General features: G+C 45.6%; 1 protein-coding gene across 1 annotated transcript; it reads left to right on the forward strand.

The window, feature by feature from the left end:
• The first annotated feature begins 716 nt into the window (after positions 1-716).
• Positions 717-14,730, forward strand: ACP6 (acid phosphatase 6, lysophosphatidic). Its single transcript, XM_083737278.1, has 10 exons — positions 717-1,202; positions 5,220-5,348; positions 5,430-5,560; positions 5,871-5,950; positions 8,617-8,704; positions 10,396-10,531; positions 13,058-13,158; positions 13,435-13,530; positions 13,982-14,141; positions 14,577-14,730. Exons 1-10 carry the CDS (start codon positions 996-998, stop codon positions 14,688-14,690), a joined length of 1,242 nt encoding a protein of 413 aa, XP_083593404.1. The 5' UTR covers positions 717-995; the 3' UTR covers positions 14,691-14,730.
• Positions 14,731-14,965: the final 235 nt, after the last annotated feature.

Raw genomic sequence — 14,965 nt, forward strand, 5'->3', positions numbered from 1 at the left:
AATTTTTTTTGTTTTGACTTAAGAATGGAAAGCAGGGACTTTGGAAGTTGCTCATCAACAGTTAGCACCTGCACAACTTGTTGATCATAGTCTTCCACACTGTGGTGAAATGTCCTGTTTTCCTATTTAAAGAAATTCTTTATAAATCTATATTTATGAAAAGGACGTACAAATGTTTTGCGAATCCTCCCCCTCCCCATCATCGGGAAAGGGTTTATGCAAGTAAATTCCACTGAACAAATTTCGACTTACATACGTGGGATTTGGCTGAAAGTGTTCAGAACTTCCCAGAGACAAGGAATGGCAGCTAACTGGACAAAGCAGAATAAAGTGCCCTACGCATTCACTAATAATTTGAAAACTGGACACACTGCAAAACCCAGCAAGGTGGGAGAGCATAAATAAGACGAATACAAGAAGATCGCCCATATGGGTTCAGTGCATGGTCCTGGGGAGAGAAGCGAGACATCTCTCAGATCCCACTGCCTCTCATGTTTGCTGCAGAGACCAACCAGAGGGCGGATTAAGCCCGCAGGCAAAGCTGTCCTCCCACTTCGCCGGCTGAAACATGCTCACAAGCCCGGCCGTGGGAACTCCCACGCCATACACGTGACCGGCAGGGAAAGAGCGCCCCGACGCCCGCTGGGAGATGTAGTCTTCTAGTGGCTCCTGGTCGGGGCAGGCGCCCGGCTGAAGAAACCGCATTTCCCAGGGTCCTCCTGTGGGTGGCGCCGAATCTCCTGCCGGCGAGCGGCTGCACCCGGGCGGCGTTGCTGAAAAGGGGGAGGAGGGAGGAGGTCTCTGTTCCGCGAGCATCGGCGTTTCCTCGCGCCAGCGCTGGAAGAGGAAGGCGGGTTTCCCGTGAGGCAACAGCAGCAGCAGCAGCAGCAGCAACTTTTGCTTTCGCAACTCTGCCGGCAGCTGCGCAAGCGGCGAGCTGCTCCGCTCTCGGACTCGCTGCGAGGGTCCCGCGCCACCTGCCTCGCTCCGTCAGCATGAGTTTGTGGGCTCGCGTGGGCATCTTGGGCACCCTGGCGTACTGCGTAGCGAGCAAGAGGAGAGCCCTGGCCGAGCCCAGGAGGAGCAAAGCGCCGCGCGGAAGCGGCGGCGACGACGACGACCCGCTGGAGCTCAAGCTGGTGCAGGTTCTTTTCCGGCACGGCGCCCGCACTCCGCTGAGACCCATCCCCGATGTGGAGCAGGTGAGGGGGCCCGCTGCCCGGGGGTGGAAGGAGAGGGACGGAGCTGGCAGAGCAGGGCTCGCCGTCCCGCGCGGCCACCAGCGGGGCACCTTGGGCCAAGCAGTGTCTGCCGTCCAGCCGAACCTGCCTCCCAGTGTCGTCGTCGGGATGAAATGGGGAGAGGGGAAACCATCTATGCCGCCTTGAACCCCAGGCAGAAATAATGCAGTCACTGCGTACATGCCATTTCCCTTTGCCTCTGGCCCTTTCCAAAAACAAGGGCCATGGGGGAAGCATCAGCTTGGGGGGGGGCGACATTCAGCAATATACCCCTCCCTGGGTTGGTTCGACCCCTCTTGGCTTCTTGCCCCCCACCATAGGTGCCAACTCCTAGGTAAGTAAAATATTATTTGACCCCCCCTCCCATAAAATATTTGAGGTGGCTGCCCCCCAAGTTGATGGGCATTGTGATTCAAATAGTATGTGTGCCTGCAGTGCCTTGTGATCAATTATATGGGGTTGTGGGTCACCTGCCCCCCCTTATTTTATTCAAGACAGCACCCCAGCATACATACACACCCACTGTCTGTTCACTTGCATGCATGCGCGCACACACACCCATCCACACAACCACCCAAGTGGGAAGCACAAGGTGAGGTTCCCTTTTGCTCTCCTCGCTGTTTGCTGGCTAGGAAGATCTACAGAGTCAGACCGCTGATCCGTTGTCCACACTGGCTATGCTTCAGGCAGGAGCTTTCCCCAGTCCTACCTGGAAACGCCTGGGGTTGAACTTGGGACTTCCTGCATGCACAGCTGATGCTTTGCAACTTTCCTGTTCCTAAGAGGGCAGTTGGGCAATGACAAAAGGATGCCCAGCAGGGCCAGGAGGCTCAGCAAGTGGGGGCTTTTGAGTGGTACCGCCCCCTCTGATGCTGCCCCTGGATCTGGGCAACACAGGCAAGCCTCAGCCAAGATCAAACTGGAGGGAAACAGCTAGTTGGGGGTGCCTGGTTGTGATAGTGGTAAAAAGGGGGGGGGTAAAAGAACATGTTAATATTGTGTCCTTAAGTGTTAAAAGTATCTCTGCTACATTGTCTCACTAATCTTTGTAACAACCCTACCAGGTACTGTATTATGCACTGTGATTTTAAAAAATGTATTTATAACCCAGTGCTGTAAATTGGCATGAAAAGCAGCAGCCTGCCAAATAATTATCAGGCATGTTCATGCAGAAATACTAGTGGAGCTGATGATGCCCTGGGCTTGGAAATTCCTGGTGCTAACAGCAATCAATTCCTAAAGAAAGTGCTGCATTTTTCCCCCCAGCTGACCTAAAAAGTCATTTGGCACATCAGGAGCAGGTTGGAGGAAGCGGAAGTGGTCCGAGGAGCAGCAGAGGTTGCTGAGTTTACTAGCTCAGGGCTGTCAGTGTGGGCATTTTCACGAGGCAGCAGGTGAAGGAAGCATAGGTGGAAAATTTGGCTTTGCTCAGTGCCAGTAGCCACCAAGCGGAACGCAGGCCAAAGTACAGAAGGTACAGCAATAAGACACCTTTATACCGCCAAACCACAATCTGATAAAGTGGATATTTGCCCCAGAGTGCCTTGGCATAGAGAACATGGAAACAAACGTGGGAATTATGTTAAAATGTGGGCTGCTGCAGAGCTAAGGGAGTGAGCTCCATGTGAGGTCAACTCTATTGTGGTCACTTGCTTAATGCCTGCCATTCATACTGGTGGGGTGTGCTAACTTGGGCTGCTCTGCTGCCTGTCAACAATGAGATGCTTCCTTCATTACCAGCTGGGTGCTGCAGCCCCAGATTGTGAGCGCTGGAAGGTGTAAATGCAACTGTATGCCAGAGATGGGGAGTGTGCAGTCCTGCAGACATTGCTGGACAACAATTCCCATCATCATCCCTGACCACTGGCCATGTATGTTATGTGCCTATTGATGAGTAAGAATAGTGACTCATTTATAGTGCTAATTCTCTATAGCCTTGTTTTGTGCATCTCCTCCTATCTTGAATGTTACCAACCCATAGGCTAACTAACCAAGTACTATAAATAATTTGATTGGGGTGCTTGCCTCTTGCCCTTTTAACTTCAGGAAATGCATGCATAAACATGCATTTGCAGTAGTGCAGGATAGCAGTGAACATCAATCAGCCTGTAATTATTATTATTATTATTATTATTATTATTATTATTATTATTAATATCCCGCCCACCCTCCCCAGCCAAAGCCGGGCTCAGAGTGGCTGTATAGTCAAATTTGGAAATTTTTCACTCTGCTTCAACCAGATCAAAGTTTGTCTGTGCCACTGTCTTTCATAAACACGTGATGAGAGAAGGCATTGCAACTTTTACTTACCCAGTATATGAACTACTTACCCAACACCTGCATTTCCTCTTGATTTTGTAGCTGGAATAGAATTAATGGTTGTGTTTATTTTTCCTTATGCACCATGTTCCTCTCTTGGCTCTACCTAGCAACTTGTGATAACTTCTGGTGATGAACAGATTTGGCAGATTTACCACCTAGATCATTAGGAAGTGCAGTTGTGAAGAAATTGAGACTGCTCTTTTTAAAGTTCTGAAACTCATACACTTTAAAGTGGAATTTCTGGGGAAGTGGCCAAGAACTATTGATGGCAAATATGCTTCTTAGGATGAATACAGAGAAACCCTGATATTTTAAACATTCCAGATATGTGCAAGCCTCATTTGTATTTTCTGTGTTGCAGTGTTTCTAAAGGCAAGTGCTTGGAATAGGGCAAGGATTGGGAGCCTACCAGCTTTTCCTCTGAGGACCAGCTGTTTAATAACTTAAGAGCCCTGCTGGATGAAGCATATCTAGTCTAACACTATGTTCTCACAGTGGCCATCAGATGCCCATGGGAGTACCATAAGCAGAACCTAAGTGCAACAGTGCTCTCACCACACATAACTGGTCTTCAGAGGTATTTTATTTCGGACAGTGGAGGTAGAACATAGCCTCCATAGCTGGTGGTCATTGATAGCCTTGTCCTCCACAAATCAGCTGAGCAGGGTAGGAACACCTGCCATAGGTGATGCTATAATTGCGGCATTGAGCAAGGACCATGACTTGGTTCTCTGTATTTGTAACCCTGTCTAAAAGAATTGCAAGCAATCCTCTCTTGACTTTTTAACCAGCAAAAGAGTTGAATATAGTATTTTAGCCCTGGCAGTTCTGCAGAGATCTATTTTCGCAAGACTTCCTGATGCTGGTGTCCATAAGGCATGTGCAGCACATTTCATTAGGGCTGTGCTTACCCAGTAAATTAAATTGAAACACAGTTCTTATGAAGCCAAACAAAAGGAGAGCGAGCACAAGGCAGAAGAACAACAGACAAAGACACACAAAGTGGGGGGGGGGGTAAAAAGAAGGGATGGAGACACGGGTGAACACACGGAGCCCATCTGTGCCCCCCCCATCCCATAGTCACTACTTTGCATTATGGCTTCTGAGTCATCCCCAAAGCAAACCCAAAACTCCTCACAGGCTGACTCCACTCCTACTCCTCCACGAAGTCTAAGAATGAGACACAGGAACAAGCTATTCGCTGCTGCTGCTCCTCTTGTTACACACACAAAGCAGAGCCAGCCAAGAAGGCCTTGCCATGCTCTGACTGCTTCTCCAAACACGGGGGTAGGAGCGCTCCCTACTGCCATTGTAAAAACATTGCTGAGGCTGCAGCCACTTTTTCTTTTTCAAGACATTAGAGCATGTATGGGCACACCCAGAAAGTATGCCTACATTGATGTTTTTGTATATTTCAAAATCCTGGAGTAAGAATATTGTGAAATGTGTCACTGCCTGCTCCTCTTGTAGCAGCACAGCCTGAGCATTGAATGAGATGTTTTAGCACGAACCTTGCAGTTTGCCATGCCTCTAAGCCCACTGAAATAAATTTGATTTTCCACAGTAGTGGATTGTCAACCTCTTCTAGCTATTTGAGGGTCCCAGTTTGCCTACTCAAATGCTTTTTCTTTTCCTTCATCCTTGTTTTTGGAACAGGTAGCATGGGACCCTGCTCTTTTGGAGACCCCTGCCGAAACCAAGTTTGACTACACAGTAACGAACCTGGCTGGTGGGCCAAGACCTTATTCTCCTTTCGAGGAAAGCTACAAAAAAACAGTGCTGAAGGTGACCCAACATGTATTCCTTTGGAAATGTTGCATCTCCATTTATTTTTTCAGCCATTCAACAGAGCTTTTCTCTTCCCAGGGCGGAGTGAATGCAGGCCAGCTGACGAAAGTAGGAATGCAGCAGACGTTTGCACTGGGGAAACGGCTAAGGAGACGTTACATTGAGGAGACCCATTTCCTCTCGCCAGCATTCAAACCTTCTGAGGTCTTGTGAGTCTCTGAACACTCCAATTTCCTTCCTAACAGCTTTCTTGCTCTTTCTGCTGACTGTTCCGCTCCCTCCAAGCCCACACGGCATCATAAGCCTTAGCAAAGTTTCATCCAAAGTCCTCGCTTGCTTTTTCCCACACCACTGTGTTCAGTTTGTTAAGAATCTCCAGCTAGAACAGATAGCAGCGCTTGGTACTGCCATATTGGTGGCTCACAGATTGCTGAAACCCCTCAAGTCCCACCCCGTGTCAGTTTGTACAGGGAGCAGCCCACTGTGTTCCCATTTCATTGGCTGCCTTCTGTCTTTCAGTGTCCGTTCCACTAACATTGTTCGGAATCTGGAGTCCACGCGGTGTTTGCTAGCTGGGCTGTTCCAACAGCAGAAAGAAGGTCAGCAATGAAGGGGAGCTCCTTGCTCCTCTGTTCGCAGTCCTGCCTTGGAGTCTCTTTCCTAACAGAGATCTTTACACCACTGTTCTCTTTCTAGATCTTCTGTTTATCACTGTCTATTATGCCATACCCTAGTGCAGTGTTTCTCAGACTTGGGTCCCCAGCTGCTGTTGGACTACAACTCCCATCATCCCTATCTAGCAGTACCAATGGCCAGGAATGATGGGAGTTGTAGTCTAACAACAGCTGGGGACCTGAGCTTGAGAAACACTGCCCTAGTGGATTCTGATAGGCTACACTTGCACTCTAAATGAGGAATTTCACGTTTAGAAGGAACTGGTGACTACTCAGAAAAGGAGTGCTATGTTGGCTCCCTTGCTGCAACTCCTAGGGTAGAGGATGTAGTTTGCAAGGTTTGTGGTGTTGGTGGGCTTTTATTTGTACAGTCATGCAATTGGGTGCAGCTCATGCACTGCATCATTTTGGGAATGTTTTCACTGGGGGGGCTCACCATGGCAACTGCATCTGGCCCAGGAGCTAGTAGCATGTTGCAGAGCTGGCCTCAGAAGGGCCCAGACCCCTGCTGCTCCCACAAGTATACCTCTTGCTGCATGCCTGCTTCACAATCCTTTGTTAATGCATGCAGGTATCCTCTACATGCCTCCCTTTACCCAGGCAAGGCAAACATCAATCATAAGTTTCTGAGACAGCAGAGAGCTTGACCCCCGTAGTCAGCACACCTTGCATCATGCCCATTGCACCATTGACACCCTACTACCCTTGAGAACTGAAGGAGATGGAAAATTCAGCGGCCAGGTTGCTCACTGGAGCAAGACGGTCTGAGCATATTACACCGATCCTAGTCTGACTGCACTGGCTACCAGTTAGTTTCCGGCCCCAATACAAAGTGCTGGTTTTGACCTATAAAGCCTTAAAACGGTTCAGGACCACAATACCTCAAGGACTGCCTCTTTCCATATGAACCTACCCAGTCTCTGAGATCATCTTTTGACGCCCTCCTTCATGTGCCGCCTCCTCGAGGTCCAGAGGGTGGCAACACGAAAACGGGCCTTCTCTGCAGTGGCTCCCTGTCTGTGGAATGCTCTCCCCAGGGAAGTTCGCCTGGCACCTTCATTATACACCAGGCAAAAATGTTCCTATTTAACCAGGCATTTGATTGACATTCTATGCCCTTTTAAAATGTGTTTTCTTGGGGGGGGTATTGGGGGGTTGTTCTTTATTTTGATTATGTATATTGTGGTTTTATATTTTGACTTTATTCTGTGAACCACCCTGAGACCTCTGGGCATAGGGCGGTATATTATTATTATTATTATTATTATTATTATTATTATTAAAATAAATCCAAAATTTACAGGAAAAAAGAGACAATGCAGGCAGAAAGAATGAGAAGGAAAAGGGGGGCAAAAAGGGAAATTGGCTAGTTCCATCTTCCTCCCAACTCCCATGATCAGAGTTGTGGTTCAAAACATGGGGGGGGGGGCACATTGGGGAAGGCTGACCCAGCTATTAGTCCCATTTTCTTGGAATCGCAGGTGGTCAGAGCACTGTTGCACTCAGGTCCTGCCTGAGGGTTTCCCATAGGCAACTGGTCAGCCATTGTGGACTAGGTCGGACCTTAGCTAATCCAGCAGGCTCTTCTTATGTTCCTAAGGAGAAGGATCGAAATGATGCTGCTAACTGGCAGCCAGAACAAAACTAAATGGGAAGGCAATGGCCATACTGCGTGTGGCATGCACCTTGAGGGTTGGGAATGAGCCTCTATTCAGAACCTTTAGTTGCCCAGCTTTAGAGAAAGATGGGTAACTTGGGTCCTCTTGATGTTGCTGGACTAAAACTCCCACCGTCCCTGGCCATTGCCCATGCTGGCTGGAGCAGATGGGAGCTAGAGTTCCCAACCACATCCAAAGGGCCACAGATAACCAACCCAGCTCTCAAAGATTCCATATGCTGCTCTGAGCAGGCACCAAACTTATATGTGGAGCTGCACAGAGACCAGAAAGAAGAATGGAACAAACAAGTTAAATCTCAAAAGTTTTGATACTAGGATTAAGTAAATTGCAAAGTTCTGCTACCAAAACATTTGTGCATAAACCACTGTTTCTTGCAGAAACTCTTATTGTGTTAAACCTGATTATTGGGAAATGATTAGGAGGGGAAGAACGCTGCGCTTACTTCTGGTTTTGTAAACCCCAATGTTTACAACGGTGGCTGTTACAAACTGCTTTGATTAAGATAATGGCATGCTGTGGTGTAAATTAATTTACAAGTAAGAGAATCATGTGGTGTAAGTCGTTCTGTGTAAGAGCAGAATATATCACCAACAAGTATCTGAAGGCATGTGTTAATAAGTGTGCTTTGCTGAGCATTTAGCACAGTGGGCTCTTGCCTTATTAGTTTGCAGGCATGATTTAATGCTTGCTTGAAGCACAAATGTAATTGGGAGCATAGACTTGTATGCTCCCAAGTGCAGGGGAAGTTCCCTAATGTGCTTTGCACAAATGAGGGTCGAGATGGGTAAGAGATTGTCCTAGGATTATAAACTATTTTAAATCAGTACAAGATGTGTTTGAATTAATTCTCAACAGCCCGAAACTTTAAACCATGAATTGCAAGTGCATTCAATGTTTTTTTGTCTTGTACAGGACCCATTACCATAGTTACAGATGAAGCAGACTCTGAAATCCTTTATCCCAACCCAGTGAACTGCCATGGACTGAAAGTCATGAACAGGTAGCATGCCACAAACATTCTGTCTGGTGCCACTGTGCAGACAGAGGGTGCAGTAGTTATTGCAGCAAGGCCTTTCAGAAGACCTTGACCTAAATTATATGCATGACATCAGTTGATTGCCAAAAGCAATGTGCTCCCCTAAACCCTGTGAACGGTTCTGGATCTGTTCAAGCATTTAAAAGAACATGTGAGAAGTGTTCAAACTGGGCAGAGGAGCATAACCTAGCCACCCCTGCTCCTCCTTTTGCAAGAAGGATTGAGCTGCATTCAGAATCATCTTTATCAGGAACTTGTGCAGTCAGCATGCAAAGGTTTGCTGGGCTGGGGAGCTGCACATTTTCACATGCTTCAGTTTGAGCCTTCATACACGCTTGAACCTGAAAGACACCTTCTGACTTCCTGGGGGCGGTTGGCTTGTTGCATCCCTCACAGAACGGTTCCAGTGTTCCTCTGTGAAGCAAGCCCAGGCTTGCCATTCTTACCTTGCCTCTTTCCCTGCACTTTTTATGCCATTGCAAAAGTCTCCTTAGGGAATGATTGTGTCAGATGTAGCCATAGCCTAAAAGCTGCTGACGTGTAAGATTGTGAGACGAGAACAAAATGGCCAAAGCAAATCATGCTCTTATTGTATGTTACAGTAGTTGTGCAACTATGTTGTGAATAGACTATTTTCAATTAAAAAAAAAAGCAGTTGGAATGAAAACTTATGAAGTAGCCTACCATACTTCTGTGTCTCACAGCTTGACTACTTAAACGGCTCAGATGATAGCATTTGTTTCCCCAAACTTATACTGTAGCGACCGGTTGCATTTTGTGGAGCGGCTATTGTGCTTGCTGTAGGCTCCTCTGGGATTATGATGGGAAAGGGCTCTCTAATATGCTGCTTGACAATTCTAGTGATTCGGTGAACTGCGTAACTGGTGCCCAGTCAGCTCAAATAAAAGCAAGTATGATCACGCTCTTGTCAAAAGCCCATGGGACAGAGAGTGAACGCCAATTCCCTAACTCCTGGCAGAGCCAATACGATGCTATTATAATCACTATATTCTAAAACAACCCCATATGCAATTCTGCTTCTCTTTTAAGAACTGCATCCGTAACAGTTTCCTTTTCAGGGAAGCTGTGGCAAAACTAGGAATTTTCAAAGGTGGCTGTAGGCAAGCTTGCCACCTTGTCCCTGCAATTGAAGGGGCCTGGGGCCGTGCAACATCAGTGTGGCGTGCACACATGATGCAAGCATGCCCTGTGGACCTGGCCCCACGTCCCCCCCCCACTTGGTGCCCCTGGCCATAGGCTACTCTTGTACAATGGTGCAGCTAACCTGTGGTCCCTTCCAGATGTTGCTGGGCTCTCAAATTCCATCACTCCTGGCTGATGGGAGGTGGGGTCCAGCAACATCTAGTGCACCATTGGTCATTAACATCTGCCCTAGTGAGGCAAGAGCTATTTAGTTATTTGCCCTGAAAAAGATCTGAGTCAACAAATGAAAAATTACTTTCACGTGCTTAAGACCTCTTTCTTTTTTGTAACTAATTCTGATGCATTTAGTTGTCTATTGGTCAAGCAATCATTTTAAGCCAAACAGCCCTGCACTCCTTTTTCCCTTCTAACAAGCAGGGGGATTCAAGCACAGTAGTTTGTGCAGATTGCCATTTATGCATTATTCTGAAGCTTTCATTTTTCCTTGACAGAGAGAGGCTGGCCAATGTGCTTCTTCTGCAACCAGGAATTGCGGAGGATCTGAAGACCATTAAAGAGAAGATGGGCCTTGACAGCAAGAATGGGGCAGACTTCTTTCTGCTTTTTGACAACATTTTTGCAGAACAGGTATGCTGTGTCTTCATAGGAACAAGCCTGTTTTCTTTAGCCATCCAAGTTGATTCATGCAGGTCAGTGAGAGAAGCTGTGCTGAAGTAGAGCAGTGTGGCAGCCCAGGAGCTGATGGGCTCCAGCTCCCATTAGCCCAAGCCAGAATACCCCATGCCCAGGGGTGATGGGAGTTGTAGTCAAGCAATGTATGGAAGGCCACGTGTTCACCATTTCTGTGCTAGCAACTATTCAGCAGAGTAGCTCTTGTTGCAAATCGGGAAACCAAGACAGCTCTGGCAAGAGAGGAAATCATGTGTCTTCCTTCAACTCCCTCCTCAAACATCACATTTTTTTGTCTTTTGTGTTAATTGTTTTAACACTTCTCCTTTTTATCTTTCTCTCCATCCCCCCAAAATGTATTGCCTTTTACACTGGCAAAATAGATAAGCTCTTTCTTGCTGTCGTTGCTTATGAAAATCTCCAAAGTAGCTTGTAAAATTATTTAATCGACTGAATTTCTCTTAGATCTTACCTAGGACCTGATAACACAGAAGTAGGTTACAAGAAGCAGTCAGTATGATATCAGGGAGGGGTTGGGCCCAATTCTGTAATTCCCTCCTTAGGGTGTATCTGTGCTCCCAATATTAGATTGATCCCCAGTGCATCATATGAACAGATAACACATCCTGAGTTGGACCTAGTAAGTGGTCCAAGGTGGGATATTGGCAAAGGCCTGCTACTCCACTTTATCTCAGGTTTGGCACTAAAGATTAAACTGGATGTGGGAAAAGCTTGCATGCCGAGACATTTTAAGGGGTTACATCAGTTACAGCAGAGGGAATACTGAATACTGTATGCTGAACATGACTATTACGGATGCTTAGGCTTTTAAGTGGCCAAGGATTGTTTTGTTGTTTTATCCTGAGATCAATAGATATAGAGTAGGCTAGAAATGTTGTAATAGGAAAAATAATGCTCTAGCTCAGTGTTTCCCAACCTTGTGCCTCCAGCTGTTTTTGGACTACAATTCCCATCATCCCTTGCCACTGGTCTTGCTAGTCAGGGATGATGGGAGTTGTAGTTCAAAAACAGCTGGAGGTACAAGGTTGGGAAACACTGCGAGTCTAGCTGGGTAAACCAGTATAATTATCTATCAGTAAAAGCAAAGCATGTAACAGCAATAAAAATATGTGCTTTCAACATTCAGGGCTCCCTTTCTTTATGGATTTGTCTGAAAAAGCCGTGCACCGTCATTATGGAGCTTCTTTCTCCGAGATGCTTCTAACCACCCCAGGGTTTCCTGCAGCCGAGTTTGAAAGCCATTTTTGTACAACAATACGCCTCACTGAATACTTAAAACTTGTAGGAAATGAAATGAAATGAAACCTAGGTTCCTCATTGTAAACTTTCCCCTATCCTACTGTTGTCCTTCTGATCCAGTCTCATAGAATTCTATGGTTGGAAGAGGTCCTGGGATTCATCAAGTCCAACCCCTGCAATGCAGGAATCCTGTCCACCGCTGTCCCAGGGTGGGCTCGAACCACCAACCTTCTGGTTAACAGCCAGATGCATTGACCCATTATGCAATTGTTTTAAAATTACTGGTTTTATATTTTAATTTTTTACTGTACCGTATATACTTGAGTATAAGCCGACCCAAATATAAGCTGAGGCACCTAATTTTACCACAGAAATAATTGGGAAAACTTACTGACTAGAGTGTAAGCCAGTTCACCACACCACAAACCTCCTGGTGGGCCGGAGTGCCTGTGCGTGTAGATGGCAACTAACAGACAAACAAGCAGAAAACTGACAGCGGCAAAGGCGGAGGAGGAGGAAGCAGCCGTCAGAAAGGGCTGCTTTTGGGCTGCTCGTTCCTCCACCGCCACCACCTCCGACAGTGGCAAAGGGGACCCTCACTCGAGTACAAGCCGAGGAGAGCTTTTTCAGCATAAAAAATGTGCTGAAAAGGTCGGCTTATACACGAGTATGTATGGTAACTTGCTGTTTGGTTTTTATATTGCTTTTGTAAACTGCTTGGGTCTTTCTTTTTGAAGTAAGCAGTATATAAATTTGTTAAATAAACAAACAAAATGAATATTGTGCCACTTCAGGTAATTATGTTGCCTGACTGTGGCAGCCAGCATTGTAGTAGGTAACATAAGACATGGGAGGAAATGGTAATCAAGACATATGAATGGTCCCATTCATATGTCTTGAACTGAAATCTGTCCTCTACATGAAGATGTTTTCAGGTTGTTCAAGTTAAAACTAAAGGCTTGTTGTTTTTAAAGGGAATCACTCACTTGCTTATTGTAACAGTAATATAACTATTCATATATTTATCTGTTCACATTGTTCTTTGTCTTTAGACTTAGAGGAATGGCCTAGTTCCTTGTCTAACACAACTTGTTCAAGTGCATGTCCATGTTATGATATCTAACGATAAGCACATGTGTGTCCATGCCTGATCTAAAGTATTGGTGCCATTTGTCACTGCAGCCTTAGAGTTGTTATTTTAATTCACACTATGCTGTCTTTTAGGCACATGATCTGCCTAGTTGCCCTATTCTGAAGAGTTTCATGGAACTGATTGAGCAGAGGGCTATAGACTCACTCCTTTATGTCACAAAATCGAATTTAAGGTGAGCAGTCCCAGGGATGGTATGGGTGGTAAGCCTGGGGATATCTGCAAGACAAACACAGAATCACTCTTCTGTTTTAAAACATGGACTTCTTGTGCAGACTAGTCATGTGTGTCGTCATGTGTGTCCCTGCTAGCCAGGAACCTTTACTTTTAAACCTGCTCATATTCCGATTAAGTTCTGCCAGTTATCTAGAACTGTTAAAAGATGTTGCAACTCTTGTTAGAAACATTTTTTTTAAAAAATGGATCTCTGTTTTGTTTTATTTCTGACTAGAGAGTCTCTCAAGATGTCAGTTGGTCCTCTACTCAATATAATAGAGAAGAACATTAAGGCGGCAATGAACCCTTCCTCTCCTGAAATCAAGGCCAGGTATGTAGATTATTGGTATTTACGGTCTTGGCAGAATATCCCATTGAGCAGCATCTACAAGCTAAAAACATTGAAAAGGGAAATGGGACAAATCAAGGGGAGCAGGAGTTGATGGAACAGTGACAATTGCACCATTTAAGATGTGTGTATATATTTTTAACTGGGTAAAGGTGACTTGTAAATATTCTAACTTTAAATGGAAGTTATGTAGAACTTAGCTCACAAAAGCAGTTTCATATGAACAAATACAAACTAGGTGCTTGTATGTGGAAGACAGAACAAAAAGGAGAGGAAGGAATGCTATTAGCCTGATAATTCTCAATTTAGCTTATTACATCTACCAACTGACTTGAGATTCAGTGTAAATGGAAAATGCAGCTGCAATGGCTGCTATACACAATGTATGTCATGAGCAAGACTGAATTATTGGTCACTTCTTCTTTTATTTTAGAAAGCTTGCTCTGTATGCTATTCACGATGTTACCCTCTTCCCACTGCTATTGGCTCTGGGGGTCTTTGATTCCAAGTGGCCTCCATACGCAGCAGACATGACAGTAGAACTCTACCAGCGTTCCAAGGACTGGTTTATACGGCTGCTCTACAATGGAGAGGTAGGAGGCTCCATGGTGATGATGTTACACATATAAATGGGACCTCAAGTGAGATTTGGGCAGGAGGCAAATTCCATACTCTAGCTTGCACAACATCTAAATACAAAGGCTGTTAACAGATAAATCACTGAATCTGAAATGCGGGGATCTCATACCTGTTTCAAACTAACTTTTGGTAACTTTTAAAGCAACTCTCTTTGCAAGGCTGGCAGTAGTGATGCTGTATGTCAGGATATCAGGACTCTGGCCCTCTAGTTGTCACTTGACTACAAATCCCATCATCTCTGACCACTGACTGGTACTGTTAGGAGTCTAATAGAATCTGGAGGACCACAAAGTGTACGAGATTTTTTTTATTTTTATTTTTGCCCAAGGGCCTCTTGTAATGGCAGTTGTTTGGTGACGTTAATGTTGATTTGTCTTGTCTTTCCGCAGGAGCTGGTTCCAAGAGGATGCAGAGCTGGTCTCTGTCCGCTGGAGGATTTTCTAAATGCCCTTTCAACTTACAGTGCTAATCCAGAGGAATATAAAATGCTTTGCTCTCAGTGAGAAGAGACGTAGAAGAGATAAATGATTAGTAATACTAAAACATTTCAAACGCCATAAAGAAAAGTGTCATTTACTTCTGGTTTAACTCTGCTAACAGGACAGTTCAAGTAATGTAAAGTATAACAGGGATGAATGCTGCTGCTACATTTTGAAAATTGGGTCCCTGGCTGCGGTAAGAGTTGGTGGTGGCTTAATATCCAAAAAGTTGTTACTGTAACCCAGTTTTTCAAATTAATGGAATCTTTCAGATGGCAGCCAAGTGATAGCCCTCTGCT

This window comes from Podarcis gaigeae, assembly GCF_964106915.1.
Source record: "Podarcis gaigeae genome assembly, chromosome: 4".
NCBI classification, from domain to species: domain Eukaryota; kingdom Metazoa; phylum Chordata; class Lepidosauria; order Squamata; family Lacertidae; genus Podarcis; species Podarcis gaigeae.

Excerpts from the sequence above, each read along its gene's own strand:
- ACP6 (XM_083737278.1), top strand. The coding sequence starts at position 996 with ATGAGTTTGTGGGCTCGCGTGGGCATCTTGGGCACCCTGGCGTACTGC. Across the intron at positions 5,951-8,616 it reads GTTCCAACAGCAGAAAGAAG|GACCCATTACCATAGTTACA; the intron begins GTCAGCAATGAA and ends TGTCTTGTACAG. Across the intron at positions 10,532-13,057 it reads ACAACATTTTTGCAGAACAG|GCACATGATCTGCCTAGTTG; the intron begins GTATGCTGTGTC and ends GCTGTCTTTTAG.